The sequence below is a fragment of the Carassius gibelio genome, chromosome A3 (genome assembly GCF_023724105.1).
Source record: "Carassius gibelio isolate Cgi1373 ecotype wild population from Czech Republic chromosome A3, carGib1.2-hapl.c, whole genome shotgun sequence".
Taxonomy (NCBI): Eukaryota; Metazoa; Chordata; class Actinopteri; order Cypriniformes; family Cyprinidae; genus Carassius; species Carassius gibelio.
Window position 1 is genome coordinate 18,934,801 of NC_068373.1, and position 27,965 is coordinate 18,962,765.

At 36.3% G+C, this 27,965-nt stretch overlaps 1 protein-coding gene across 3 annotated transcripts; it reads left to right on the top strand.

Moving 5' to 3' along the window:
* Positions 1-1,308: 1,308 nt before the first annotated feature.
* LOC127950869 (integrin alpha-3) lies at positions 1,309-27,835 on the top strand. 3 transcript variants are annotated; one of them, XR_008152556.1, is made up of 27 exons: positions 1,409-1,756; positions 11,132-11,259; positions 11,978-12,075; positions 12,152-12,389; positions 12,480-12,575; positions 12,889-13,105; positions 13,210-13,403; positions 13,640-13,728; positions 14,686-14,822; positions 15,005-15,082; positions 15,492-15,559; positions 16,173-16,315; positions 16,461-16,610; positions 16,741-16,838; positions 17,084-17,252; positions 18,177-18,254; positions 18,489-18,568; positions 19,241-19,318; positions 19,525-19,627; positions 20,364-20,540; positions 21,684-21,803; positions 21,970-22,083; positions 23,978-24,073; positions 24,241-24,366; positions 25,190-25,347; positions 25,450-25,537; positions 26,043-27,835. XR_008152556.1 is itself a non-coding variant. In XM_052548224.1 (26 exons), exons 1-25 carry the CDS (start codon positions 1,563-1,565, stop codon positions 25,298-25,300), a joined length of 3,180 nt encoding a protein of 1,059 aa, XP_052404184.1. In that variant the 5' UTR covers positions 1,309-1,562; the 3' UTR covers positions 25,301-25,343; positions 26,043-27,835. The 3 variants fall into 3 exon arrangements, 2 of the variants coding, with proteins under 2 accessions (XP_052404184.1, XP_052404193.1); XM_052548224.1 differs by lacking the exon at positions 25,450-25,537 and having other exon boundaries at positions 1,309-1,756; positions 25,190-25,343; XM_052548233.1 differs by lacking the exon at positions 25,450-25,537.
* The last annotated feature ends 130 nt before the right edge of the window (positions 27,836-27,965 follow it).

Here is a 27,965-nt window from a genome sequence, read left to right on the forward strand (position 1 = left end):
CTATTATTACTATTATTATTAACATTATTATAATTATTATTTACTCTTACAGTTAGGTGATGCATTTTTGGTCTCAAATATTAGCTTTTTATTTCTTACAGCAAATAAATGTGTGAATTTCTCTCAAAATGGTTATTTTCCATCACACTGAATGTGGTGACACTGCGCCCGACTGCACAATCAGAGCTGCCTCACGTCATGTGAGTTTTTTTGGCTTTAGAGCAAGGCGGACGTAAATTGAGAAGGGTCACGCTATTGGAGACGTAACTGTCTGCCATGCATCTCTCGGTGATCACCGGTGATCTGTTCTGTGCAGATCTTGCTAATCTCAAACAAGCCTATAGGCTGAATTCAAAATTGCATCCTACCATGCTACTCTTACTATTTCTGCTACTTATTTAAAGCAGAAAAAGATTTGTTTAGGGTTCAAAGCAGTGTTTTGAAAGCAACCTTCACTAGCTGCAATGTTTGTCTTGTTGCTAGGCCTTGTCTTTTTGTACATTTTAATGGACTTAATATAGTATACAGGTGAAAATTATACATAATTATATATTTTCAGCAGGGAAAGCAGTTCAGTGTTTTACAGCTGAAGGTTGTGTTATTCAGTTTACGTAGGCATTCAACAAAATTTACTCAATTTACTTTAGATTAAGATTACACATGGTAAAATCACCATGATGTGAATGTGGTGAATATGATCAATTTAACCTAATATACGTTCCATCAATGCTTCACAAGTTTTATAGACCAGAGGTTTTCTGAGGTCTGGGGATCCTTTAGGGATGCACAAAGGGGTCCCTGGAAAATTTAGGAAAAAAATAAAATACGCCTACTGTTCATTTTCATTTCAATATCTTTTTTAGATAATAAATAAATAAATAATATCTCTCCTTCCTCCAAATGTGCATTCTTTCAAGTACAGTTTGTACTATAGTTTGTAGTAGTTCTTGCCTTGGAAGAATACTTACAGTGAAAACCGCTATCCAGACACACTTAAATTAGACTCTAATTAAAATGTTTCTCTTATGACAAAGTAAATATTTTTCAGGAGAGTAGTTTGGTTTGTAGTAGCTATAATGACAATATAAAAGCTAAATGTTTAACTCGGAAAAAAAAAAACATGTTGTCTTTTTAAAATATTATTAATAAAATATATATTTATCAGTCATTTAAAATGACTTCAACATTTTTCCACTCACAGTACAAATGTATCTTATCCATGAAAATACACAGCTGCCTGGATATTTCAGGAAATCTTCCCTCGGGGGACCATATTAAAAGTTTGAAAAGCCCTTTTCTAGACATTATAACAGAGCGCCAATGTCAGAACAGGCTAGCGTGTGTAAGTCCGTCCTCTATCAAGGTGTTCTCGCTCTCTGTATTTCAGTGCCCTCCGGTCAGGTTTTCACCGATGACTGGCGCGAACACCCGGAAGAATGACTACGAGTATGAACTCTCAGTTCACAGCGTCTGACAAACCAGCTCCTGTTCAGACCCTGACAGAGTCATTTTACTCCGCGCTCTGTTTCTGTCTCGTCTAACAAAAGAGTGACTTAGAAAAAATGAATGTATTTCACCAGCAAGGACTCGGTAAAAACACGCTTGTCTTGGTGTTCGTGTTGAGCGCCGCTCGTTGCTGTCATGCGTTCAACTTGGACGTGAGGTTTGCAGTCGCCAAAGAGGGAAAGACAGCGGGCAGTTTGTTTGGGCTTTCTGTTGCACTGCACGAGCAGCTCGTAGGAGAGAAAAGACACCTGTAAGTATTTTTGACTTTTTTTTAATTAATAGGCTACTCCAGGTGAAATATCATAGGACAGAATCTTCTCACGGATGTGAACCTGTTGAGCGTTTTATTAACAATATTTTATAGTTACTTTGTATATGGCGCCTATTCTTTTGTCTGGATTTATTTAGTTATGCAGCCAAGATTTAATCACATATGCGATTTATAGCCAACTTAATATTACCTGAATGCTTTTTTTTTCTATGATGATCATGTTGATAGTCATTTGGATATTTTTTAAGGGTTTAAAGTAAAAATAAATGTAGGTGGTGTAATTGTTCAGAGTATTTTCCCAAGTAAAATAAATGAAATTAATAAATAAATTATTCAAGAATTTCAGTTTTTAGTATTATATATATATATATATATATATATATATATATATATATATATATATATATATATATATATATATACATAATATTTTTTATTATTATTATTTTTTTTATTTTTTTTCCACCAAATCAAAGTCAGTATGGTGTAACTATCACGCAGAAAGCCATTTTGTTGTCATGTGACCAGAGTACACCTTTAGACCTGCTTCATGAATGTGTCCTGGGGTCATAATGATGCACTTTCATGTTTTCCTTTTTCTTTGGAGTGTTAAAAGCTGTTAATGCTTACAGAAGGTCTGTAGTCCAAAAGAGATATTCTTCAAAATTAAGACTCGTTCACGCCCTCCTAAAACGCCTTGTTTAAACACGCCCGGACATATCTAGGTCACTGTTTGTAAAGATTTGCATAACACCACCCAAATGTTCACACAAAGAAAAAAGGCATGCTGTGGAGACACTGTTTGTTTTGTTGCGAAAGCCAAACTATATTTTTTACCTTCCAAAAGAAGACACAGCTAGAAATCAGTGGTTACATTTTATTTACAACATTATTCAAGAACAGTACAATCCTAATATTCGAGTGTGTGCAGCACATTTTATGGAGGAATGTTTCCTGAACCATTAAGGTGTGTAAAATTACTGTCACACACTTGAGGTATTCGGCCAATCACAACGCACTGGATAGCTGGCCAATCAGAGCACACTGCGCTTTTCAGCACGATGAGCTTTGTAAAAATCTACGCATTTCAGAAAGGCAGGGCATAAAGGATCGAAAATAATGTACTTTATAAGGAAAATAATGTGTTTTTTTAACTTTTATTCACATAAACAGAGTGCATTACACCAAATACATAAAGTATTATATATATATATATATATATATATATATATATATGTATTATTGTATATTATGTATGTTTTATATACACACAGTATGTACATTCATATTATATGTATTATTATTATTATATAGGAAAGTATTGCTCTTTAAAAAAAAAGAAAAAAAAAGAATTATTTAATGAGAATTTTTGTAGAAACTTGTGTGTCCTAAAATACACATCATGTGGTAAAGTCTAAAACAAATACAAGTCACAAATAAGTAGTAGTAATGAATATTGACCTGAGTATATTAGCCCATACCAACGAAAGTAAATTAAGGATAGGATCAGGTAGAAATAGATCCTTATAATAATGGCATCTTACTACTACTACAGTGTAATCTGCACACCTTATTTTTTTATCTTATGACTGTGTGATATGAAGATTGAATAACCTGAAAAAGTAATGTTTTCATTGTTTTTGAAATGTTTGAAATGCTCTTATGACCTTCTTGTTTCTGTTCTTGTGGCATTGAATTAACTTGATTATTTCAGGTAAATGATTAAGCTCCATTTCACAAGAGGATATGAGACATAGATAAGAACGCCCGTTACTGACTTAGGGCTGGGCAGGTCATGCACCTGCTTGTCTAATGTTTTATGGTTTCCACAACAGTTTTTGCCTTTATTCTCAAAAACTGTTGCTCACATTTTGAGGTTTGATACTGAAAGTGATGAATACAAGTCTTAATGGGTTCCAGAGTCAGGAATAACAGTTGTGAATTGGGCCTAGTAACTTAATAAACAATACACAATAACTAATGTTGGTTAAGGCCTTCGGAGCTGTACAAACTGATCACCTACCCCCTACTACAGTGAAATATCTCTGTAAACCAACTGATCATTTACAATAGCCAGTAAGTTCCTCTGAGACCCATTTTTCTCAAGAATGAAGTGTTTGGCTTTGTAGTTCACTCATTTATGATTCTCACTAAATTAATTGGAGCTTATGAGCTCACTGGTTATCAGAGAGAGTTGGTAGTATGCAAGAAGACTGAACTCAACAACAATATCATATACCGTAATCTGCAGTCTAACACCTATAAATACATTTTATAGTGGGACATGAAGTCTTATTCAAAGACGCTGAGTGGGAGTGGTAAAAAAAAACACAAGCTTTGCAAAAAGTTGTGCACGATAGCACAAGTAGATACTAGTTTGCACACAATTCCTTTTTTCCTCTCCCCAGGAAATTAGAATTCCAGAGATTTGACAACGAAAGCCAGACGAGTAACTGCAATGACTTCCACAGGCTGTTTTCTTTGATTACAGATGGCTATAGGCCTATATATTACTTACTTACTTACTTACCATAACAGTGCAAAATAATGATTTGTCGTTTGTTTTCTGAGTGCTCAGGCAAAATACTTGGCTTTTTTTTATAATAGAACACCCTGTCTTTTCAATTTAGCCGACAGCATGTGATTGAGCCGCAACAAGGTAGCATTTTATAAACATGTTAAATACCAAAACACGTTAAAGACTCCTATATAAAGGATAGCAGTGAAACCACAAATCTATCTCCTCTTATGACTTTCATGTGTAGTTTCTGCGAGCACAATGGAGATAAACAAACCGTCTTTGATTTGATAATACTTAGATTTGGCTGTATAGGACCCACTGCATAAACAGAATGAATGAAGTATATATAAAGAAGACTAAATGAATCATAAGGCATGTCTCTTCATTGTTAACAGATGTAGAAAACTGTACCACAAGAGAACAGTGGTGTCTGGACTGGCCCATTTCCTTTTGTGGTATGTGGGTGCTATGCGCTCAAAAGCAGGGAGGTGTAAATGTTTGCTGTTTGTCGTATTAAATGCAGCTAAGTTCAGACAAAGGAAAAACAGATTCAGTGTTTGTGTCTGCCCTTGTCATTGTCCTTGTGGAGTCGTCCCAAACTAATGTGAAGCTGTCTGAGTTGCTAAATACATTTTCTGGTGACTTCCTGATTGCCTGTCATTGAACCTCAGTGGAAGAGCGCTCCATTTGTCTGCTTCCCTGCATCTTGTTTGTTGGCGGCAATTTAAAAAACATGAAGATTTCCTGATTTCTGATTTATGTATGCATCAACTGTTCAGAGGTCCTCCTGATCTTATCAGCGCCGACAATTTGAGAAACAAGATCAGTCAAAGTTGATATTAATTAGACTGGCTGGACATCCATCATCTTGTCAAACACATAGAGGACTGTCTCAGTGGTACACAAGGACATCCTGTGTTAGGCTGGCTATTTCTGTGGTTTGATCTTTGGTCATTTGTCTCACACAATGTCAGACTAATAACCTTTTTCCTTCCAGTGATGGCGTATGCTAGAGCAGCAGAAGTGGTTCTTTAGTGCTGCTGGTGTGCTGAATGTTCTCAGACCCTCATGACCATAGACAACTTCTCACCATGCTTAAATTCCTTTATAAAGCCAAGTTTCTAAAATTCTCACAGCTGAGATCCAGTTACCGACTGAACAACTGCAGCAAATGTTTAAAGCCTACATGGTGATTATTGATCTATAGCATGTGAGAAAATACATAATCAGTGTGAGTTATATGCAGTGCCTTTGTTTTGTGTTGGGACTTTTATTTTGATTCGTTTCCTGTTTACTGTGCTTTTTGTAGTCTTTTTGTTAATTTGTCCCCTTTTGATTGTCACCCTTGTTGCCTTGTTAGTCAATTACTCGTGTGTGTGGTACTTGTGTTTCTTTTGTTCTTGGTCTGGTCTTGTTTTTTTCACCTTGGATGGACTATTTTGTGTTCCTCTTGTGTTCTTCTTAGTGATGGGAGAAACTAAACTTTTTGAAGCTTTGCATCAATTGAACCAGATGTTTCGTCAAAAAGATTCCACTGATGTGGCCTGCTGATCAAAACCAGAGACGATCTTATCATTGGGAGGCCCATAAATGTGGCATTGTAGAAAGCGTAACAGTCAACTTGTCACATTATAGCCTTGATGTCATTGAATTTCTGTCAGAGTTGTCAATCACTGTTTGCGGATTAAAATGTTTTGTTTGTTTAATGGAAGGTTTGAATAAACAGAACAATAAGAGTTTTGTCTTGTAGGTTAAACATGATGTGATTTCCTGTCTGCTTTAGATTGTGGTTTTGTTTTCTGCTAGCAGCTGAGGTTATCTGGGTGATGGCTATAGGTGTCAGACCGTGTACTACCTCAAATCTCAAATGAACGGTTAAAGCATTGCCTGAATTGGTATTTAGTGCTCTTTTACATGTAGCAAAACTTGAAAATGCACTTAACAGATCTTAATCATATTAGACACCTTATTAAATTTAAAGTAACACTTTATTTTAAAGTTCAATTCTCACTTTTAATTAGTTGCTTATTAGCATGCATATTACTAATATATTGGCTGTTTATTAGTACTTATTAGGCACATATTAATAAATTATTCTGTATGACACATGTTCTAGATGCCTTAACCCAATACCTAAAATTAACAACTACTTTACTAACTATTAATAAGGAGCAAGTGAGGATTTTATTGAGGGAAAACTCTTAGTTAATAGTGAATATGTGTTCCCTAATCTAAAGTGTTGCAAATGAAGATGTGAGGGATGTGTCTTTACAATGGCGCACACTCATGTAACTCGTGAGCTCATTTTCTCAACTCACAACTTTCAAAAGTGTTTTTTGGAGTTTTTGTCGATTGAAAGGTTTTCTTTAGAAAGACGTTTCATCAGCTGGACAACCAGCATGTTGTTAAACTTCATTACCATTCATTGAATGCACTGCATTTCTATCCTTCACAACCCGTTTTAATTCCTGTCAAAAATATGGTGCTATCCTGACTAAGGTTGGTTCTCGTTAATCTCATTTGCGAACACGCAATCCCATCCATCATGTCTTACAAGACTTGACAAGACTTGAAAAGTCCCATAATGATCAACAAAAAGATGTTTTTACGTTTGAGGATTATTTAAAAAAATATCATTATGGTGCTTGAGTTGTCAATTGAGTAGGGTAGGCACTATGAAAACTTCGTTCTCCACTAATTTAAAATCATTGAGTGGTCTAGACAGCATCTCATAAAACAATTTCAGCTGAAGGAGAGTAGGTTTGTGTCGCCTCTGGGCTGGAAAGTCTAGAGGGATAATGACTTGCTGTGCATGTGGAGCGTCCTGGGTTTTTAGATTAGATATTATCCATTAATCTGTAACAGCTGGAATGTCAAGAATGAGATTTGTCACCTTGTGAGTGTTCTGGTTGACCATAGCAGCTCTGATCCATGAGCTTCCTGTGAAGAAATATTTGTCATAAATGATAAAGATTGGTTTTACGAAATGTGAATTTAAACTACTGTTCAAAATTTGGAGTTGAGATAAGATGTGTAATGTTTTGAAAAGAATTCTCTTAAGCATACTAAGGCTGCATTTATACAGGAATATTGTGAAATATTAGTAAAACTTAAAATATCGGTTTAATAAATTAGAAAATGTCATTTATTCCTGTGATGCAAAGCTGCTATTACTCCAGTCTTCAGGGTCACATGATCCTTCAGAAATCATTTTAATATGCTTATTTGGTGCTCAAGAAACATTTCTTATTATTATGTGAAACATTCTTATTATTATTAATCATGTGAAAACAGTTGTGCTGTTTAATAATGTTGTTGTAAACCGTAATTATTTTCAGGATTCTTTAACGAATAGAAAGATCACGAAAGAAGGTTCATGAATAAAATAAAACAGAATTTATTGTTGTGCATATATGATGGTGAACAGCTTTTAAACAAATATGTGAATATCATAATGTTAACATATTGCTCAGCTAATATTTAAATAATCTACTAATACACATCGCACAACACATAAATATTTGGTAAAATAATAATTTTCAATTAGATTCAACTGGTTTTATTAATATTGTTCAGTTTTCTTGTTGTTTTTTTCTTAACTTATCCACCATGATGGATTTGTTTTTTTCACTGAGCGCAGTGCATTATTGGACTGACTTCTCTACAAAGGACATATGCACTACTTCCTAGAATTTGGCCAAAAGATGGTTCCTTTAGAAGACTTTAAGTTGCTTAGGTTTTGAAATAAACTTTGCAGAAACATTATGCCTTAAACTGCTGCTTCTCATCTCTACTCTCCCACTCAGTTGAAAGTGAGCTGTCTGTGCACGTCATTTATTGTGCAGCTTAATGCTGACTCTGTTTTGGTTGCATTCCAATTCATTTGAATGCGTCTCTTATTTTCTGGCTTATTATATAATCTACACGTGGTGTGCTTTGTTGTTTTACTTGTTTATGTAAAGCGCTTCGAGATGTAACATTTAAAGGCGCTGTAGAAAATCAAGATGATTATTATTTGTATTATTATAGCAGTATGTGAGAGATAAGGGACGTGAATTTTACCTGCCCGAATGTAAATGTGTGCAAAACTGCCAGAAAGTTTCTCTCTCCTAATCAAGCTCTTTGTACATTGCCAGACAGTCTCAAATACTGAGTGTGGCCAGTGAGATATTTTGCTTTAAGGTCTATTTACTGAAAGCTCAGGCCTTTAGAACGGATCCTTTTGTGCCGTGTGGAGGCACACACATCAAACAAAGGTGCAAAATGTGAACTCTGGCCCTGATATTAATTCGGTGAAACTGTCGAAGCAGACACACCTTCTTCAGCAGGTTACAGGAAGTTGTGTTCCCTGTGATCTGACTCATAGCTTTTTTTCGTTTTTGCTTTTTCAGTTCAGTATCACTGGGTAAATCAAAACGAGTTAAGGCTAGAAAGGTTTTTAAAAAGTAAGCCAATCTATTAAAATATTCCAGCTTCTAAACTTCTTAAGGAAAATACCAAATGTCAGTATGTGCCTTCAAAAGATTCACTAGACCATGAAGCAGAAGTGAAATATCAGTGTTATTTACAGTTCAGGCATACTGTAGTTTGTTCTGACAGTAAAGCAGAATGAAGACTAATGCTGTGGAAAATATTAAATGAATCTATTTAGGTTGAGTCATATACTCTCAAGCGGAGTAGCTTAAAAAAAAAAAAAAGGAGCACCAGTGAATGCGAACCCCCAAACAGCTTGTGATTGGTAATCTTTCCTCTGTGGTGTGTTGTCCGGTGTAGTGCACTGGAAGTATGCTTCACTGAACAATCTGCATGAAATCTGTGGGATGTTCTTTGTGTTATAACTCAGACTAATCACTTCTTGTTTTTGCACCAAAACCTGTTCTAATATAGTTTTCTGTGACTATTTTAATGACCACCCTCTCACTTAGGCGTAGAATTAAACAGTGCATTTTGTTGCTTCTGTACCTTTAAGACTCAAGTAAAAGTATCCGCCCTTTTCACTTATGAAGGTTAATAAATAATAAAGGTAATTATAATACCTCATAATAAAAGGTTCTACTGTGGTGAACATGTAGCAACAAGGAAGCGTCTGACATTCTTTCTTGCTCATTCACCTTCTCTTGACTTTCTCATTTCCTGTCTTGTCCTTGCTGAAAGCATATTTGGAGTCACATGACAGGATTTGAGGCAGAGACGGCAGTCGATTGTTTGTAATGGTGGTTTGAGGGGGACGATCATTGGGGTCCAAATGAAATTAGGCCCAAGGGGAGCGGGAGGGATGTCTTTCAATTCACCTTTTGTCTTTCGTTGTCCCTCTTTGTCTTCTCCCCATCCCTCCCTCCCTCTCTCCCTCCCTTTGACTCTGACCTCAGTCTGTGTCCTCATTAAAGTCTACCTCAGCGCAATGTGTGATGAATATGAACAAGTACAGACACGAAAATAAATCACCTCTGAAAGGAGTGTTGTCAAAATGAGCATGTTTACTTGTGACAGTGTATTTCAGTAATAATGTTCACTTGTAGAATTTGTGTATATGACAGACAATTTTGATTTTAATTGTTTAATTGTTATCCACCCCCATGTCGTTCCAAACCTGTATGACTTTTCTTTTTCTTTAGTATACACACACACACACACACAGACACACTTTTTCTTGTAAAATATCTTTGTTTCTTTATGTCCATATAATGGAACCCAATGGAGCTCATTGGTTTTCATTAAATGGACAAAAACAGATAAAACATTCTATATATAAAGAATAAAAAATAATATTCAAAAATACCACTTCACTGTGGCAAACTTCGTTACTTATTACCCAATTTCTTAGTTGGAGGAATGAAATCTGTGATCATTAGTCTGTCAGACATAATACATTTCTGTTCAAAATCACCAAACAGAATTTTAAAGATGTTGAAATGACCGTATCACCAACTAAAGCCCGATCATAATCCCGTTAGACACGAGTCATGATCTGATGAGATCTCATCCCTCACAGAGTGGAATATTTATGAAGCCTCAGGCTGCAAGGTGGATGAAATAGCAACTAGGGTGCTTGTCTCCAAAAATCATGAAACATTAATGAATCGAGCTTGCAGGCAGCATTGCTTTAGTCATTATTATGTCTGTCGTGCTTTCGCGGATATTGAAATTAAATTAATTGATTTTGTGATTAGAGTTTAATGAAATGCCTCTTTAATTCTTCTCACGTTCCTCAAGGGCTCTAGATGATTGCACCTGTTCCATGATAGCTGATTTGGGTTTCCTAGTTTTTGTGATCAACATCAAATCGGTTGCATAGGAGGAGTTTGAGTTTGCAAGGAATAAAGGATGTATGTATCATAATAGCTCATCTGTGGAAAGAGAGGGAGGGAAGTATAGACATGAAATCCATTCACTATACTGTCTGAAAATGTGAAAATGAAATTAAAATGTGATCGCCATCTCCTGTGGTTTTTAAATGCTTTATGCTAATTAGATACTTTTAGTTAAAAGCATGTAGCATGTTTTCTGTCCATATTGCACTGTGTCCTGGATGTAGTGTGTTCTGACAAGCCCTTCCAGTCGAAATCATTTCACGTAGTCCGACAAATCCAGACAGATAATGGTTACACATGCTGGAGTTTATCTGCAGTGTTCACTAAATTCAGAGGATAAGGTCAAATTTAAACAATACCTGACACATGGCCGGATGTGAATTTCTGCCTTATCCTTGAAAGTGCTGTGTGAAAAATAGTTTTTTTGTCTCAGAAAGCCATTATTGTGGTACTGCGGCAACTGTGGCGTAATACCCTGCTTCCAGACAGACTCGAGATCAATCAGGTTTACACATGTTTCAGACTTCTTGTAGGTGCACCGAAAGAGAAAGCAGAGGCAGGAGTGCCAGCAAATGAGACTGGAGATGTATATGCCTGTCCAATCACGGCAGACACCAAAGACTGCAGAAGACTGAACCTTCTCACCTCAAGTAATTTTCCTGACCTCCATACAAGCCATGAGTTTTCTTCTTTATCTGATTTATAAATACTATTGTTGTTATTACTAATCATTCATTGTCCTGCCAGTCATATGAGACATAAACAAATGTATTTATTTACTTATTTTACCTTCATAAATTTCATAAAGGGAAAATTATATGACATTTTACATAATTAATGACACTTCCGAAAAATAAAACGTAAACTAAAAATGTATGGAATAAAAAAAAATTAATGAAATTAATTAAACGTATTAAATGTATGAATAAATAAATGGTAAATGTCAAATCTGTTGATATTTGTAAATTGCATAAGTTTCAGATGTATTTGTCGTTATTTATTTCCTCCCTTTTATGAATAATATGAATAATTAAAGATATAGCAATACAATATTAATTCATAGTGATATTTAAAATATGAATTAATAAATATGATGTAATTTGTAATAATATATAACAATAAAATATGATTTATTATTATTTATACTAATAATAGTATAAATAGTTACATAATGCCTCAACATTAATAATAATAATAATATTCATAATAATAATAATAATACTAATGCCGTTCATTCAAGGCTTAAATTATTATTATTGTTTTTTACTTTTATGTATTATTATTGTTGTTGTTGTTGTTGCTGTGTCCCACATGTCTGCATGGTACAACAGAAAGACCAAATCAGAATAATTGCTTTGTGTCACGCAGATTTTGATGACAGACCAGACCCTAAGAACGATGTGATGGATGGGATGTGGCTAGGTGTGTCGATAGCCAGTCAGAGTCAACCAGGGGGCCGTGTCCTGGTGAGTTTCAAAATAATGAGCTCTTTTATGTTGGTCTATGAAAAAAAAACATAATATTCATCACCCAATTTGCTAGGCCTGTGGCCATCGTTATATACGGGACTATGGAACCAACTTTCGGATGATTGGGAGGTGCTATGTTCGTGGAAATGATTTACAGTATAACGAAGAAGACTCTGAATGGCAGTCATACAGCGAGGTGTGTGAGCCCAGAGATGATCAGATGAGTGAAGGCATGTGTCTTGCTGGAATGTCTGCTGCCATCACTCAGACGGAGATCTTCCTGGGTGCACCTGGATGCTTTAACTGGCAAGGTGAGGGGGATTTGTTTCCCTGTAAACATTCTGCTTCTGCATGCAAGAATGATGTAAAATGCCCCTCTAATAATTTTCTGTCATATGCAGGAAACACATTTTCGCTGTGGTATAACCCTGAAGTTAAGTTTGGTGAAGTGAAGAGCAAGCTTCCAAACTTCCAGAATAGAGGGAATATTTATACTGGTAAGGCTATGCTGCAACTTGGCTTTCTGGATTTTCTGGGATTACTCCGTTTTCAAAACAACAGCAACAACGAAAACATTCTTTTAGTTGATTTATTTCTGTTACAATTGTACTGTACATGTTGTATTCTTATAAGCATTTGTTGTCAATTGTTGACTGACCTGTATCCTATTCACATAAAGAATCCCTTTTTTTCTGAAACACAAAATCTGTAACTTGTATGTACTATCTTTAATATCACACTTCCTTTGTAACTATGTTAATATGTAGGCAGAAAAATGCATGTTGTTATTGTTGATTGATTGCTCTTTAGGTTACTCTATAGCTGTGGCTCAAGGTGTGCTAAGAAAAGACAAAGACACAGTGGTAACAGGAGCTCCAAGAGATGAAGCCAAAGGATCTGTGATGATGGCTGAAGTTTTTAAAGACAGTGTCAAAGGAGAAGTCAAAATAAAAGCCACTGTCATGGGCGAACAAGTCGGATCCTATTTTGGCAGCAGTGTTGCAATTGTTGACCTTAACAATGATAGGTAAGGACAAATCTTGGTGTTTTGTTTCCCCTCAGCAAGAGGTCATTGATGAAACAGAAGATGTTGACATGGAGATTTAACTTGTCTTCATGTTATCCATATAGCTGGAAGGATCTGATTGTTGGAGCTCCTTTCTATTTTGACCGGAAGAACGGTGAAGGTGGTGCAGTGTATGTCTATATGAACCGGATCGGGTCTTTTCTTGGAAAAGCCGATGTGGTCCTCACTGGGCCTAAGGACTCAGCTTTTGGAATGGCCGTTGCTGCTATTGGTGATGTTAACCAGGATGGCTTTCAAGGTAGGTTTGGGATTTCTTGTCTAATTGCACGCTTGATTGTACAAAGTAACATGTATATGGCTTTCAGTTAGTTGTTGCTAATTTGCTGGCTCTTTGCATGAATTCACTTTTGTGTGCAGCGCTTACTCAGAGCAGCATATTATACAGTCAAGGACATTTTACTCTGCTGCCTTCTTGTGGCATTACTAAGAAGTATTTTGACAGTGATTGTTTCTCACTCCTCTGTCCCTTAACAGATTTTGCTGTTGGTGCTCCATATCATAATAAAGGCAGGGTATATATATGGATGGGCAACAAAACGGGTATTTCCCAAACGCCAAGCCAGGTGAGATGGGAATATTAAAAAAATATTTAGAGTTCTAAGAGTGTACAGTTACTACTAATATATTAAGTAATAAACTAGCTTGTTTGTAGAGCTGTTCAGTCCTAAAACCTGGGCCCAGATTCACAATTCCTAGAAGTTTGTATGACTGTTCCTATGTGCAGTTCTTTAAAAATTCTTCTGAAGTTCTCAAATATGTGACCCTGGACCACAAAACCAGTCTTAAGTCGCTGGGGTATATCTTAGCAATAGCCAAAAAATAGCCATTAATTAAAGATTATGTTCCATGAAGATGTTTTCTAAATTGCCTACCGTAAAAATATCAAAACTTAATTTTTTATTCGTAATATGCATTGCTAAGAATTCATTTGGACAACTTCAAAGGGGATTTTCTCAGTATTTAGATTTTCTTGCACCCTCAGATTCCAGATTTTAAAATCGTTGTATCTCTGCCAAATATTGTTAGTTTCTAATAAACCATACATCAATGGAAAGTTTATTAATTCAGCTTTCAGATGATGTATAAATCTCAATTTCGAACTGGTTTTGTGGTCCAGGGTCACATTTGTTCTTAAGAACGTCTTTTTTTCTTCTTAAAAAGAAATTGACAGTCTTTATCTGACTGAATACATGGGGAATCTTGCTGAAGACCCACTGAAAAGCACTTCTAGGGTTGTCTGTTCAAACTGCCTGCAGATTCCAGTAGTTATCATAATAAACATTCACAGGATTTTCATCACAACCAGCTTGAAACTTTGAATGTGTCATGTTTCTGAATAGTTATTTTTAAAGAGGTTGTCTCAAGTTGGAGCGCTCGGTTTCATTTATTTAGCAAAAAGTAATCACGTATTCATGGCCCATCACTGTTACAGATTATCAGTCATTGGTTAATAGGTGCACATCCAACTAATAGTCCCACTATGTATTATATGTAACTTTTGCTTTAACATTATTCCTCAGGTGATTGATGGGAAAGACATCCCAGGTGGTGGATTCCAAACATTTGGCTATTCTGTCAGTGGTGGCATGGATGTGGACAGGAACGGTTACCCAGACATAGCAGTCGGATCATTAGATGATCGTGTGGTCTTGCTAAGGTGATTTGATTGTGTCACAATATTTCAATATTTTGCATATTTTAGTTGCATAACATTAGGGTAGCAGACAAAGACCAAAACCAGTCAATCAGTTAACAATTATGTCACAGTTATGAATTATCACACTTTGCATATTAATCTTTTTTATCTCATTGTGTTTTCTTTAATTTTCTCCTTGTAAGAGCACGTCCTGTGATCCACCTGAATAATTCTTTCCTTGTGAAACCACAAGTTATCAGCCCAGAAGACTGTGATGCCTGGTAATGAATCCTTAAATGTCACACTCCAACTTTCACACTTGTTTATTTAACAGGAAATGAGCCACTTCAGTAGTCATGTCAGAAGTGTCTACAGTGTCACAAAACAACAACTGCTGATTATTTTCCAAAACATAAAATATGGATGGATCCATTATGAATCAGGCTGACTCAATAGAACCAGTTGTCAGTACTGTTTATGGACCAATTTAAGCTCTTTTGATTGCTTAAATGAATGTGATGGTCAACAAAAAACTGGCTGTAAATAAAAACCTTTGGCATATTTAGAGTAGATTTAAATAATGTGCTGTAATCTATATTTGTCATAATTTAACCGCAACGGCTGTAATCTTAATATTGATTATGTCTCTGTGACAAAATCGGTTAATTCTGTTGTGTTTTTCTCTTACAGTATTGAAGCAGAATTCTGCTTCTCCTACACATTCAGCACCGGCAGTACCAGTTCCCAGAAGAGTATTAGTAAGTCCCACATCAAACTTAATTACCCTAAATATAAATGCAACCTCTCTAAATGTCATTGTCATGCAAAATGTACACTGTTAAAAATGATTGTGATTTTAACAGTACAAGATGCTACAGAAAAGTGCTACAGTAAAAACCTGCTAATTGATTATCCGTAATGATTACATTTAATGTAATTTTACATTAAAATACTGTTTAAAATTAGTTATTGGAAGTGAAAGAAAAAGTCATTGTGTCATTTAAAATGAAGAAATGTAAATTGTGTTCCTGTAGCTCAATTGGTAGAGCATTGCCTTATTAAGCGCAAGGTTGGGGGTTCAATTCCCCGGGAACACATGATAGGTAAAAATTGATAGCCTGAATGCACTGGAAGTCGCTTTGGATAAAAGTGTCTGCTAAATGCATGAATTTAATTTAATTTAATCTATTTTTTTTTTTAAATTGACATTCCCAGAATTCCCTACATAAAACTGTTTTTTTTTTAAATAACTGTTTCATAGTTTTTTCTCATCGGATGTGTACATTTGGGTTTTATGTTACATCTTATGTTTATCTAATGTTGTTAAAGTATTATTTATTGCATTGTTTCAGTATTCTGTTGTTTATTCAGCTTTTCAATATACGGTGGAAGCCGATCAGCAATCGTCTCGGAGCCCTCGTGTTCGTTTCCTTGACAACAAAGAGGGCAAATACACTGGCAATATGTCTGTTAATCCGTCTGGAGATTGTCATTCTCTGAAACTGGAGCTAGTGGTATGACACAAGGCCATCCTTTCAATTGCCATTTTATTCTTTGTGACAAAAAGGCTCTTAATCAGCCTGAGATCAGATTGGGCTAACTGTATGCAGAGATTTGTATAACTGTGATATATATCGCCTTTGCATTTTACTCTCACAGTCCAAAACGATCCAAAACAAGGTTGCTCCGATAGTTTTCTTGCTGAGCGTGACTTTGGTGGAGCCTGTTCCCTCGGGCAGGCAGACGCTGGAAGACCTCAGTGCTTTTCCTGTGATCAGCCAAAGATACGCTCTGACTGGCAGAGCTGAGGTACCTTTGACAGCATATTTTTCCTCACTCAAACACAAAATGATGTTTTCTTTGGAAGCACAATGTCTGCCCTTAACCAGCTGCTCACATTCCCGCTTATATTCCACCAATGTCATCTCGTTTTCTTTAGATTCACATTCAAAAAGCCTGTGGATTAGATAACAAATGTGAGAGCAACCTTCAGATGACGGCTGCATTCACAGATGAGCAGAACACACCGTTCCCCACGTAAGCTCAGTATTGTTCTTTAAGTGAGAGGGAAAGTAGATGACTGAATAAAATATCTCCCATCATGCTACAAAGAAAGGATATACCCAATATGATTCTTACGTCCTTTCAAGAATGACCCATTTTTGCACATGAACACTCACGGATGATCCAATCACCTGAGCCATAAAATAGACAGGGATGGAATAGGAATTGTCATTACTTCAAACAGGTGATGTGAACTGCTTGTTGGTGTATTTCTACAGGCAGAATGGCTTCCAAATTTTCAACTACACTACTGACATGAAGAAGCTGAAGTTGATGGTGAATGTTTCCAATGTTATATCACAGGACAGGAAAGCAGAAGACGCTTACGGTGCTCTTCTAAATGTCACCATTCCCTCCTCACTCAGCTTCTCCAGCCTGAAACCCAAGGTACTGAAAGATCAATAGATGTCCTCAGAACTTACGCCTTAGTTCCTTTTACAGTTCTCAGCACTTCCACACAGAATCCATAACAGTTCCTCACGTAATAATCTATATCAAAGATCATCGATTAGTGCATACAGTATAGTGACCCAGATCTAGACCCTGAATTGATTCCATTTGGTACCGTTTCTCATAAATTAATATAATTGTAAAAAAAAACATGCAATCTTTAATCTTTTGTTTATATTTGTATGCAAGAGTTGAAGTAATTTTATAGCTCCTTGAAATAACAACTGTACATTTTCCCTTTTTACAGTGTATAATAAACAAAGCAGCGGTTTTGGACTAAGTAAGACTATTTAGGATTTGTCTTAGGATACTGCTGCTTTCTGTTTGGACATTTCTAATAAGTGTTCCTTACATGCACCAATTATTTCATTTCATGGTAGTACAAACTGTATTGCCAACTTTTTGTAGAAGTTATAATGGCCAGACCTCTTGAACTGTACAAAGAATACCTCTGCAGTACATTATCCTTGCATTCACACTACCGTTCAAAGGTTTGGGGTCAGTAAGAATTTTATTATTTTTGGAAGGAAAGATGCATGAAATTGATCAAAATTGACAGTAACAGTCATATGTTACAAAATATTTCTATTTCAAATCAATTATTTTCTTTTAAACTTTTTATTCATCAAAGAATCATGAAAAGAATGTACTGTATCATGGTTTCCACAAAAAATATTTATATTTAACAGCACAACAGTTATTATTTTAAATTTGATTTATTTCACAGTATTACTGGTTTTACTGTATAAAAATAAATGTTGCCTTGGTGAGTATAAGGGACTTCTTTCAGACATTTTGAACAAAATGTACATTTAGAAAGTAAACAGAGTTTGATTTGGTTCTTGTTTTTGTTTCTTGTAGAACTTAAATGTTGAATTGTCGCCTGGGGTGCCTTATCTTCTGTGTACACTGGGGGACCCCTTCAAAAGCAATCAGAGGGTAAGACTTCAATGGTATCAGTGACTTGACATTCATTGGTTTTAAGCACATTTACCCTGGGATTTAACATCAGACATACTGGAACGACCATATTAAATGGGTATTGGATGAGACTTTATGATTATTTGTTGGATACAGGATGTAATAATAGGAGTGTTGTAATGAAGAGCATTTCTATGAGCAGATGAAATGAATATGAAGATGGATGTCTTTATTTTTTGGTGTCTTTCACAGGTGGAGATTGAGATCACCTTTGAAACGGCAGATATCACAATAGACGTGCAGGAGATTCAGACTGAACTGCAGCTCTCAACGTATGAGAAATCTCCATTGTTTTCTTCAGATTTTTAAATAGGCTGAACGTTTGGGGAGAGCTACATTGCAGGAAATGAGCTCGCCAAAAATCAATATCTTCTAAAGACACAAGAGAATCATCATTGTGCTCATAAGTTTACATAACCTGTGCAGAATCTCTGAGATATTAAGCATTTAAAAAAAAAAATAGAGAGATAAAATCTAACGATTTATTTATTCATTCATTGTCTAAAGAAGCTGCATAAAATATATTTACTTATTATACAGAAGACAAAAAAATTACTTAAATTATGTCCCTTTTTCATAATGTTGTGTTGGATGTGATAGTTTGTATTTGTATTAGTTTGTGTCATTTCAGTGATTAGATAAAATGGCTACTATAAAAAAACTCTAATTTTTATTTTTAAATCATAAACATTTGGCAAAATCTTTAAGGAGCATGCAAAGTTGAGCAGAACTGTATATAGAAAGAATATCATTACCCACCCACAGGAACGAATCCATTGCATAAAAACCCGGGCAAAAGCATTCAGTGATTCACTGTTCAGTTCTGCAGCTTTAACCACTAACATACGGCTTATATGCATATGAAAGAACAATTGTCTGTAAAAGAGGTTTGTTCAAAGGGTATGACTCAGATTTGGGCTGATGATTTCATCTACACTTCTCAGGTGGAGCGATCAGAATGATCTAAAGCCCCTGTCGAGAGTACTGAAGGTGGAGTACGTCCTACAGCCCCTCTTTAATATGTGAGTTATGCGCCATTTCTATCCTTAGAGCATTTCACCGGATCTTTTCTTTTGCTTTAACGCTTTTCAAAGCGATGTCAGAATGACTCATGTTACACTTCAGTATTATACAGACATTTCATACTTTTTTGGCCTGACATTAAACTTTAGTAAGAGCTACAAAAATCAAATCAGTTTGCTAATAAATCAATCTGTTTTTCTTGTAGCCCTCGCTTCGAGTTTAGGACAGAATTCAGTGGAAAAGTAGTAGGAGAATCCGCCATGAAAAGTACCAGTGACATTGGAAGCCCAGTGGAATTCAACTTGACGGCAAGATGTTTTTTACACCCTACATTCCTAACTAGTTGTAATGTGGCAAGTCTCCAGTGTTGGACAATTTGTCCGTCCACACTGTAAGGAAACTATGCAACACAGCACAGCATTTGAGAACGTTTAATGTTTAACATACAGCATCGTGGAGTGGGAACTTTTGGACCAATGAAATGTCATGGTAGGCGGAGCTACCTGGCACTACACTGTGGAGAAAGAAACCAAGAGGACTGATAAAATCTCGTTGTTTGCAGCAACCGATTAGACAAAATCTCAGACGTACTACATCAGGCCTATTTGGGAAATGGTGTAAAGAGATTCGCACAACAGACGTAGAAAGATAATGACAAACAGCGTCCTTAAATCTGAAACGCTGAATCCAATCAAACACAAAACAAAACCCTAAAAAAAGGTCATCAAGATAACTTGCGAACAAAGCCTAAAAGATAGATTGTTAATAAACAATTATTCAGTAACAAGTTGTTGTGTGGTTCGACGGCTTGAATAAAGTAAACTTAGCCATCAATAAAGAGTAAGTAGACTGTATGAAAATTTACAAATGAGATTGTATGTTTATGAGAAAATTGTAAATTGCGACGAGCCCTAAGTGTGAAACCTGTGCTTGTCCTAGATGTGGTGTGATGCCTTAAACAAGTTATTTACTAGATACATTCAATAGACACAATCAGTTTACAATTACTCAAAGTAATAACTTGTTTTATTCCTTTGTCTTCAGGTGGCTCTTTCTGGAAAACCTCTGGGAAATCTGGGGTATCTGGAAGTGGTCTTTGAGTGGCCTTATGCTGTGGCTAATCAGAAGTGGCTGCTTTATCTGTCAGAGATTGAGATGGCAGGAACCTCTGAGCAATTCTGTGTCCCTGAAAATAACATCGTAAACCCCCGTAATCTCACTGTAAGTGATTGGTTGTATGATTGTCACTGATTGTTTTTCTGCAGTACGGTGTTGATGAGCGAGCAATTTAGCACAATCCAGCCTTTGAATCCTGGAGAGAAGCGGCAGAAGAAATCATGCTGGGACTGGGACCTCCTCCTTTCCCAGAACTATATTACCCACAGCTCGCACTGCAATCTCACTCAATGTACAAATCCGAGTGGGAATTATTTCAGAAAAAGTCCATCTCCTAATGTGTACCAGGGCGGTTCGGAGACTATCTATCTCTCTGTGCTTATAAATCAGTGTGACATGTGCTTAGGAGGTCTAGATGCTCTACAAATGAATCCAAGAACTCCAGAGAGGATTAACTAAGACAGAAACATAATAAAATCGAAATATTCTCATTCAAGGTGATTTATGCTTAATAATATGACATAGAGTTCCGTAATGTGGTGGAACGTAATCTAATAGAGCGCAACAGGAATGACGTATTTTTATAAGGCCGTCTCGGAAGTTAGTATCTCCCTGGTTTTTGTATTAGAAAATAAGCTCTGTGACCAACAAACGTTTATGATCCTTACATATTTTGTTCACCATGATAATCTTTGCAAATGAACACAACTTTAAATAATTAAGAAGGGAAAATACAACCACCAGAAATTAAAAGCAAAAGTTACAAATGAACTGCAAAACATCACTGAGCTTCCAGAAGTCTTTATATAAAACATTTTCCCTCAAAATTTCAGTTAGAATCGCGCAATTATAAACATGACAAGGCTGTGAAAGCGGATTAGTGAGAAGATGAGTTTTTCTGTTCAGTGTGATGATATTTAATGTGCTCAGCAACCTCTGTAATTCAATTTAGCCACTTGTTAGCAACTTGACTTTGTCAAGAAGCATAAAAGCTTAAAAAAATTACAAGGTGGTATTACTGATGTATTTTATGTTTTAAAATGAAACAAAAATATCTTGTGCTTTTGTTAACCGCTGATTTTTCTATAAAAATCCCATCGACTTCAGAAACCAAGAACTGGTGCTAAAATGCTTACTCGTTTTCAGGTTTTGGCTTGCAAAAACATGAAATCCCTGCAGTATTTTATAGCTAGCACTCCATATAATGTGCTTGTTAATGTGATAGATGTGTTACCTTCTGTGGATTAGGTGTCAGAGCGCAAGACAAGAAGGAGGAAAAGAGACGAGGACTCCTCTATGTCTGAACAGACTGAACCGCAGACCCTCCCGAACCCACGGGCCGTCCAGAGGAAACCGCCCGCCAACCTGGTGAGCATATCTGTCTCCCTCAGCCATTGTTTTGTTGCTAGGCAACTGGATGATACTGGCATGTCTCCTCTGATACTTTGCATGATGTAGTATGCAACAGAGACTAGACAAAGACAGAATTAAGAGTGTTTTGGCTGTCACTGCTCATTGTCTCTCTCAATGTCAGAACTGTGGCATGGGAAGCGCCCTCTGTCAGACATTCAGCTGCCCCTTGCATGGCATGAACACCTCGGCCAATCTCACTGTCAGAGCACGCGTATGGAACAGCACAATGCTTGAGGTCAGAGCTCCATTTTCATTTGAAACTCCACATCCTCTTCTTATTACCGCAGGCTTGTTGCATGCCAGACTCTCAAGGATAAATTCCACACTTGCTTTGTGACATTTTTCGAGTTTATGAGGGTTTAAGTGGTTTAGGTTTTGTTACTACCAGGTGCAGTCCTTCACACTATGTTATATACTTTAGGTTAAAGTATGATACAGTGGCACCAAAAACTATTTGGATACTTGAGACATACTTAAAACTGGCGTTAGAAACAAAGGGCCATCTGCAAACAAATGATGCTTTTGTAAGCTATTACTTTTAACTGGTCCCAGTGTGGTTTTTAATGGATGTCGTATTGCCTCAAGTTCTTCACATTAACTATGGAAATGTTCCACTAACTTTGAACACAGTATGCTGTATATATTGTTTTATCATCGTAAAACGTATTTTTGTGAAATGTTTTGTATAGTGTTTAATATTTTATTTCCATCATTTATATTTTGTATTTATGACATTTAGACATTTCTAACTGTGGGTTCTTCCAAATATATTTTGGGACCCAGTGTATGTGGAAATTAAAATTGTAATCTAATCTGTGAAATATATTAAGAATGTTAAATGGCTTATTTAAAAAACAAATTTAACTACAATTTTATATTTGTCAGCATTTGCTGTATAGGTTTGTGTTTCACTAAACACAGGAAATCATATAGGCCCAAAGGCTACATAAACTATTGGTACCACTGGTCTCATTTGAGAACGTTGCTCTGTAAGGCCGGGCATACACTGTGCGATTTTCATCCGATTTTGAGCCGAATTCTGACTCGTGCGACTCTTTTTCGGGTCGGGCCGAATTTCAGCATTTTCGTGCGTTGTTTGTCGTGCAGTGTTCGTGCAGTGTACAAGGGGAAACGAGAGGCGATAAGCCTCTCCCGACCGGCAATCGGTTGGTCGGATGGATTTCTGACATGTCAGAAATTTTGGTCGCCTCTCGTGAGGTATCGCACTATTGAAGCGGGCTACGAACCGATTTTCCGCGTTTCCCTCACTGCGCGTGCATGAAACCATAAACGAAACCATGGTGACACCTGACACAGCGTGTAGTGTGGACTGAAGTGATGGAGGGATAACTTGTGGAGTTATGGCAAAGAAAAAGAAAAATAAAAGAGGGGAAAAAACGCCTGCTTACCTCAAGTTCGCGTTGCAAAATGGATTGACCACATTGGCCACATCTTCCCAGCCACCTGCGCATCTAGATACGCCGACGCCTGATTCGGTTGATTCCTCACGGATAGTGTGAGCAGTCAAATCGCAACTCGGCAATCGGACAGTACAGTGAGCGCACAAAAATCGTGAGCTTTGGCTTTACATTGCATGTGATCTACCCGTACAGTGTGAGTTGGTACCTTGCCGAAATCGCACAGAAATCGCACAGTGTTTAAGGGTTTTTAGTCTGTTCCTGGAGTCTCATCATTACCAGTACTTCACATTTTGGATGTCTTCCATATTTAACAAAGCTGAATTAACTCATCAGCTGATTAGTGGAGTACTCCATGTCCTGAGCAGACTGTGTCCAATATAATCTTAAATGGATCATTTTACAGAGTCTCTCGTTCAGCAAAATGAACTAATCTATATTTATGTTGATTTGTTCGAGTTACAATTCCTCATACACATTCTTATACACAGTCTTTTATCATATTGTGAAATCATAATAATTCAATACAATAATGTGAAGCACAGTTGATTAGCTCACCTCCCAAGTCTTTCGTTCATTTGCCACATGACAGATGCCGTAAATGAATCGTCCATTAATGACCCACCATCACTAGTCCAACAAAGGAAGCATGTGCTGTACACAATACTCTGAAGTTCAGAAAATAACATTGTTGCAGCTCTCTTTTTACAGGACTACAATGGTGCAAGAGTACTTGTGTTTGGTAGTGCCACACTGAGTCTAAAAACAGAGAAATCAACCATCAAGATGAAGAATTACGACCGTGAGGTACAAACTCAACATCTCCGAGTTTCCTCTTCTGTCTGGAACTCTTTCATGCATACATTTAGCATAAGTGAGGGAAAATCAAATAATTATTAAAATGAGGCAATTTCCTGTATATGATTTCTGGTGCATTAGAGATTAATGACAGTAAACTTCTTTTCTGTGTTTAGTTTACAGTAGCTATAGACCCTGCAGAGGTAGAAGAGCTTCAGTATGAAGTGCCTCTATGGATAATCATTGTGTCCGTGTTGGCAGGAGTGATTCTGCTGGGTCTGATTGTCATTTTACTGTGGAAGGTGAGGAGCCTTTTGTACTTCAGTGCTGCACACTTTCTTTTTGTTCACACATCTGCGTGTTATTCTCGATGGAATGACACAAACAACGGCTTTATTTTATCACATTATGCTTTGACACCATAAACAAAGTGTTAAGTTTGTTTTTTTTTACCTCCACCTTGAGAGAAACAACACATACTGCTACACATTTTAAAAAATCTTTTTCTGTGAGGCAACATTTCACAGATTCCTGATGGCACTTTGGTGCCTGTAAACTTACTGATCATAACCATATATTCGGTTCACTGATAGAAGGTTAAAATACCTTCCTACGGCATTAAAATAGTAGGCCACATGATAAATTATAGTTAATTATTTTAGCTTTTACAATAGCAGTTGAACATATATTGACAGTGAACGGTGTTGCACACACAAACCATCACATGACACTAAAATTATGCTGTAAGCATGAATTAAATAACAAACAATCGATCATAACATAATGTGCCAAATCTGATTATGAAGGAACTTCATAAAACAAATAAATAACAAATAATAATAAAAAAACATAATAATAATAATAAACGATAATTATTTTTATAAAATATTACAAAAATTATCAATTATAGTGATACATAGCATAAAATGATATGTAATTCCCCAAATTAAAAGTTTTTTTATGTTTTATGGTGTTGATAGATGCTGCACATGGATCTATTTTGAATATATCACACATATATAAAAACATTTGTACCAGAAGAGCTGCTGATTCAGGTCTAGATCATTTCTTCCAGCCATGCCTTGTGTTTTGTTTGATTGCTCATATCTGAATCCTGTTCCCCAGTGTGGTTTCTTCAAGAGGGCCAACACCAGGGAGCTTTATGAGGCCAAGGCCCAGAAAGCAGAAATGAAAACTCAGCCATCTGAAAATGACCGCCTTACAGAGGAGGACTGAGATCCGCTGGCCTTTGTGGGCCTCTGACACAAATAGCGAATTCGTAGGTGCCACAGCCAACAGCTCTCTAGCTAAAACACTTGGCTTAATTAACAATAATGTATTCTATGCAAGCTCCGCTAATACTGTCTTTCCTCTTCCCTTTTGAGACACAACGCTTGCCTCGTCTGTTTCGACTCTCATCATTGCTCTCAAAAACACTAGAGGGTTTTTTCCCCCCCTGAAACAAATTGATATGTGAGGCTCTTTGTTATGTCCTCAGGCTTGTGATGCTGTTATCTTGAAGATAGAATGATGCTTTAAAACATCAACTGTAGTATACCGCTTTAATCCAACTTAAAGCAAGACTAATAACTTTCTCTGCATTACCATGTTCTTTTCTTTTTGGCAGTTTGAGAGCTTGCTTTCAACTGAGGCAACAAACGCCTTCTGATCACATCTTCTCTTACAGAGATAACAAGCTTTCTTTTCCCCTTCACAATCTGCAGCTGAATTTAGACTACATTTTAACACGCTTGCTCTATCTCTTAATAATTTGCTCTCTTTATTATTTTCACTTGAATTTAAGGAATGCTTTTTAATGTTCATCTTGTAATCTCATAAAATAACTTCAGCTGAAGCTCTCAGATTTCTCAAAGCTTCTCTGAATACATGCCGCTTACCTTGTCACTATAATAATCCTGGTAAGATAATGTGGTAGGATGCTTGCTCACAGCTCTCTTTTTTATTTATTTTCTTACAGAGTGGCTTTTTTAAGCGGGCTGCCTACTTCCGGACTATGTCAAAATACCGAGGCGTGAAGATTTGTAAGAAGGAACAGTACCAGGTAAACCAGGGCTTTTTGATTGTGGACACCACAAACAATAAGAAACACTGGATTGCGAGCTGGACCGAAAAGACACAGTACTACTGATGAAAGCACTCTTCAGCTGTCTCTCTTAGACAGTGGAATAGACTTTACAGACGTTTATGTCTGAATCAACGCAACTCTACCTGATTTGATCGAACTTCTAGATATCAGGTATAATTAAACACGTTCATTCAAAACTGTCGTGAACTGATTATACAGACGACTCTAGATTACATACTGTATTGATGTTTATTGGTTTACAGTTTTTCAACTGAATATGTGTATTGTGTATGTTGACGAGTTCAACAATAAGGATTTTTCCTTCTGGCTCAGTAGTTCATATTTGTGCTTGGCCTGCCAGCAATTTCACTGTCACCCACCACAAAGGAATGATCCGTTTTTATATTTATGCTCTTGAAAATGAATGTTCTTTATTGGCATCTGTGGTTCATCCATGGAATCTTCCCAATGCACACAATGTTCTGGAAAAAAGGTTTATTTAGATTTTTTCTTTAGGTTCTCTGGGGAAGCCAAAATAGTTTTTCTGTGAAAACACAGCAAAAAACTACATTGTAACCTTTATTTTTAAGAGAATAGCAATGTGTTTTTACTGTATATTTGCTAGAAATTTTATTGAATGTTACTTTAGATTTTTTATTCATTAAAATGATTTCATTAAAATTGCAAGAAGACAACATGCAACAAGCTGGAAATTACACAGCTAAAATACTGTTATTTATTTCTGCTGAAAAATAATGGTTTAGAAACAAGTTTCACTCAGAGATTTCAAACATTTTACAATTAAGTACAAAGAAATGGCAAGTGACATATTGAGTTAAACATGAAATTTTAAAGTAACAAGACTAAAATAATATTTTGTCGTAAGGTGTACTCAAGTTGTCCTGTTTTATTTACAACTTTGGAAAATAATTGTAATTTATTGGCATGCATAGTTTTAAACACATTTTGATTCTCTCAAGATTATCTTTCTTTTTTTTTAATTTAACAAAACCTTTATTTGTTAGCCAACTAGAATGTAGTATACAACCCAAACGCTTAAGTGTGAAAAGCATGAAAATGGATGTACGAAATCAGTGATTGAAATTTTAAAATCAGTGTAAAATTGTCCTCCACTTTTCTAGTGGTTCATCCTTGTTGTTGAGCTCTTTGTTATGTTTGATTTTCATTCTTTCGCATTCATCTGTGTGAGGACTTGTATGCCATGTGCCCTAACTGAAAATAGCACTACATTTTCTCTACCAACTTTCCAATAGTGCTAAAATCTGTTGCCCAGTCGTGACTCACTATTTCATCTCTCTCATTCGGTTCTTGCTTTATATATTTGTATCTTGCATCAGGTCACGTTCATGTGGTACACTGATGGATTTCAAAGGATAAAAAAGCAACATATGAATGTGAATCGTTCAATGCAGTACAGTAAACAGATATGCACACAAATAGGCCTACTCCTGCCTATGCAATTGGGACAGTACCAGATTTCAAATTCAGCCTTTTTTTTTTTTTTAGCTCAACTCTGTGGTGCTGTTGCGTGTGACGTGAACATGCGTGTATATCTCATGCCCTGATTATTGTTAGTTCATTTTTTATATCTTGTTAGTCAAATTTTAAATCCTGTGGGGTATTATATCTGTTGTAAATGTGCCTATTAAATTTGTCTAAATGTGTCCAAGTGTTTTAAGCTGTCATGATTTTGTTGATTTATATTTGTATTTAAAATGTTTTATAAACAGTGGATGTAGGTTCCATGTGTAAAAGTCGTGTGCTCATGTGTCAACAGACCTGTAAATCTACGCA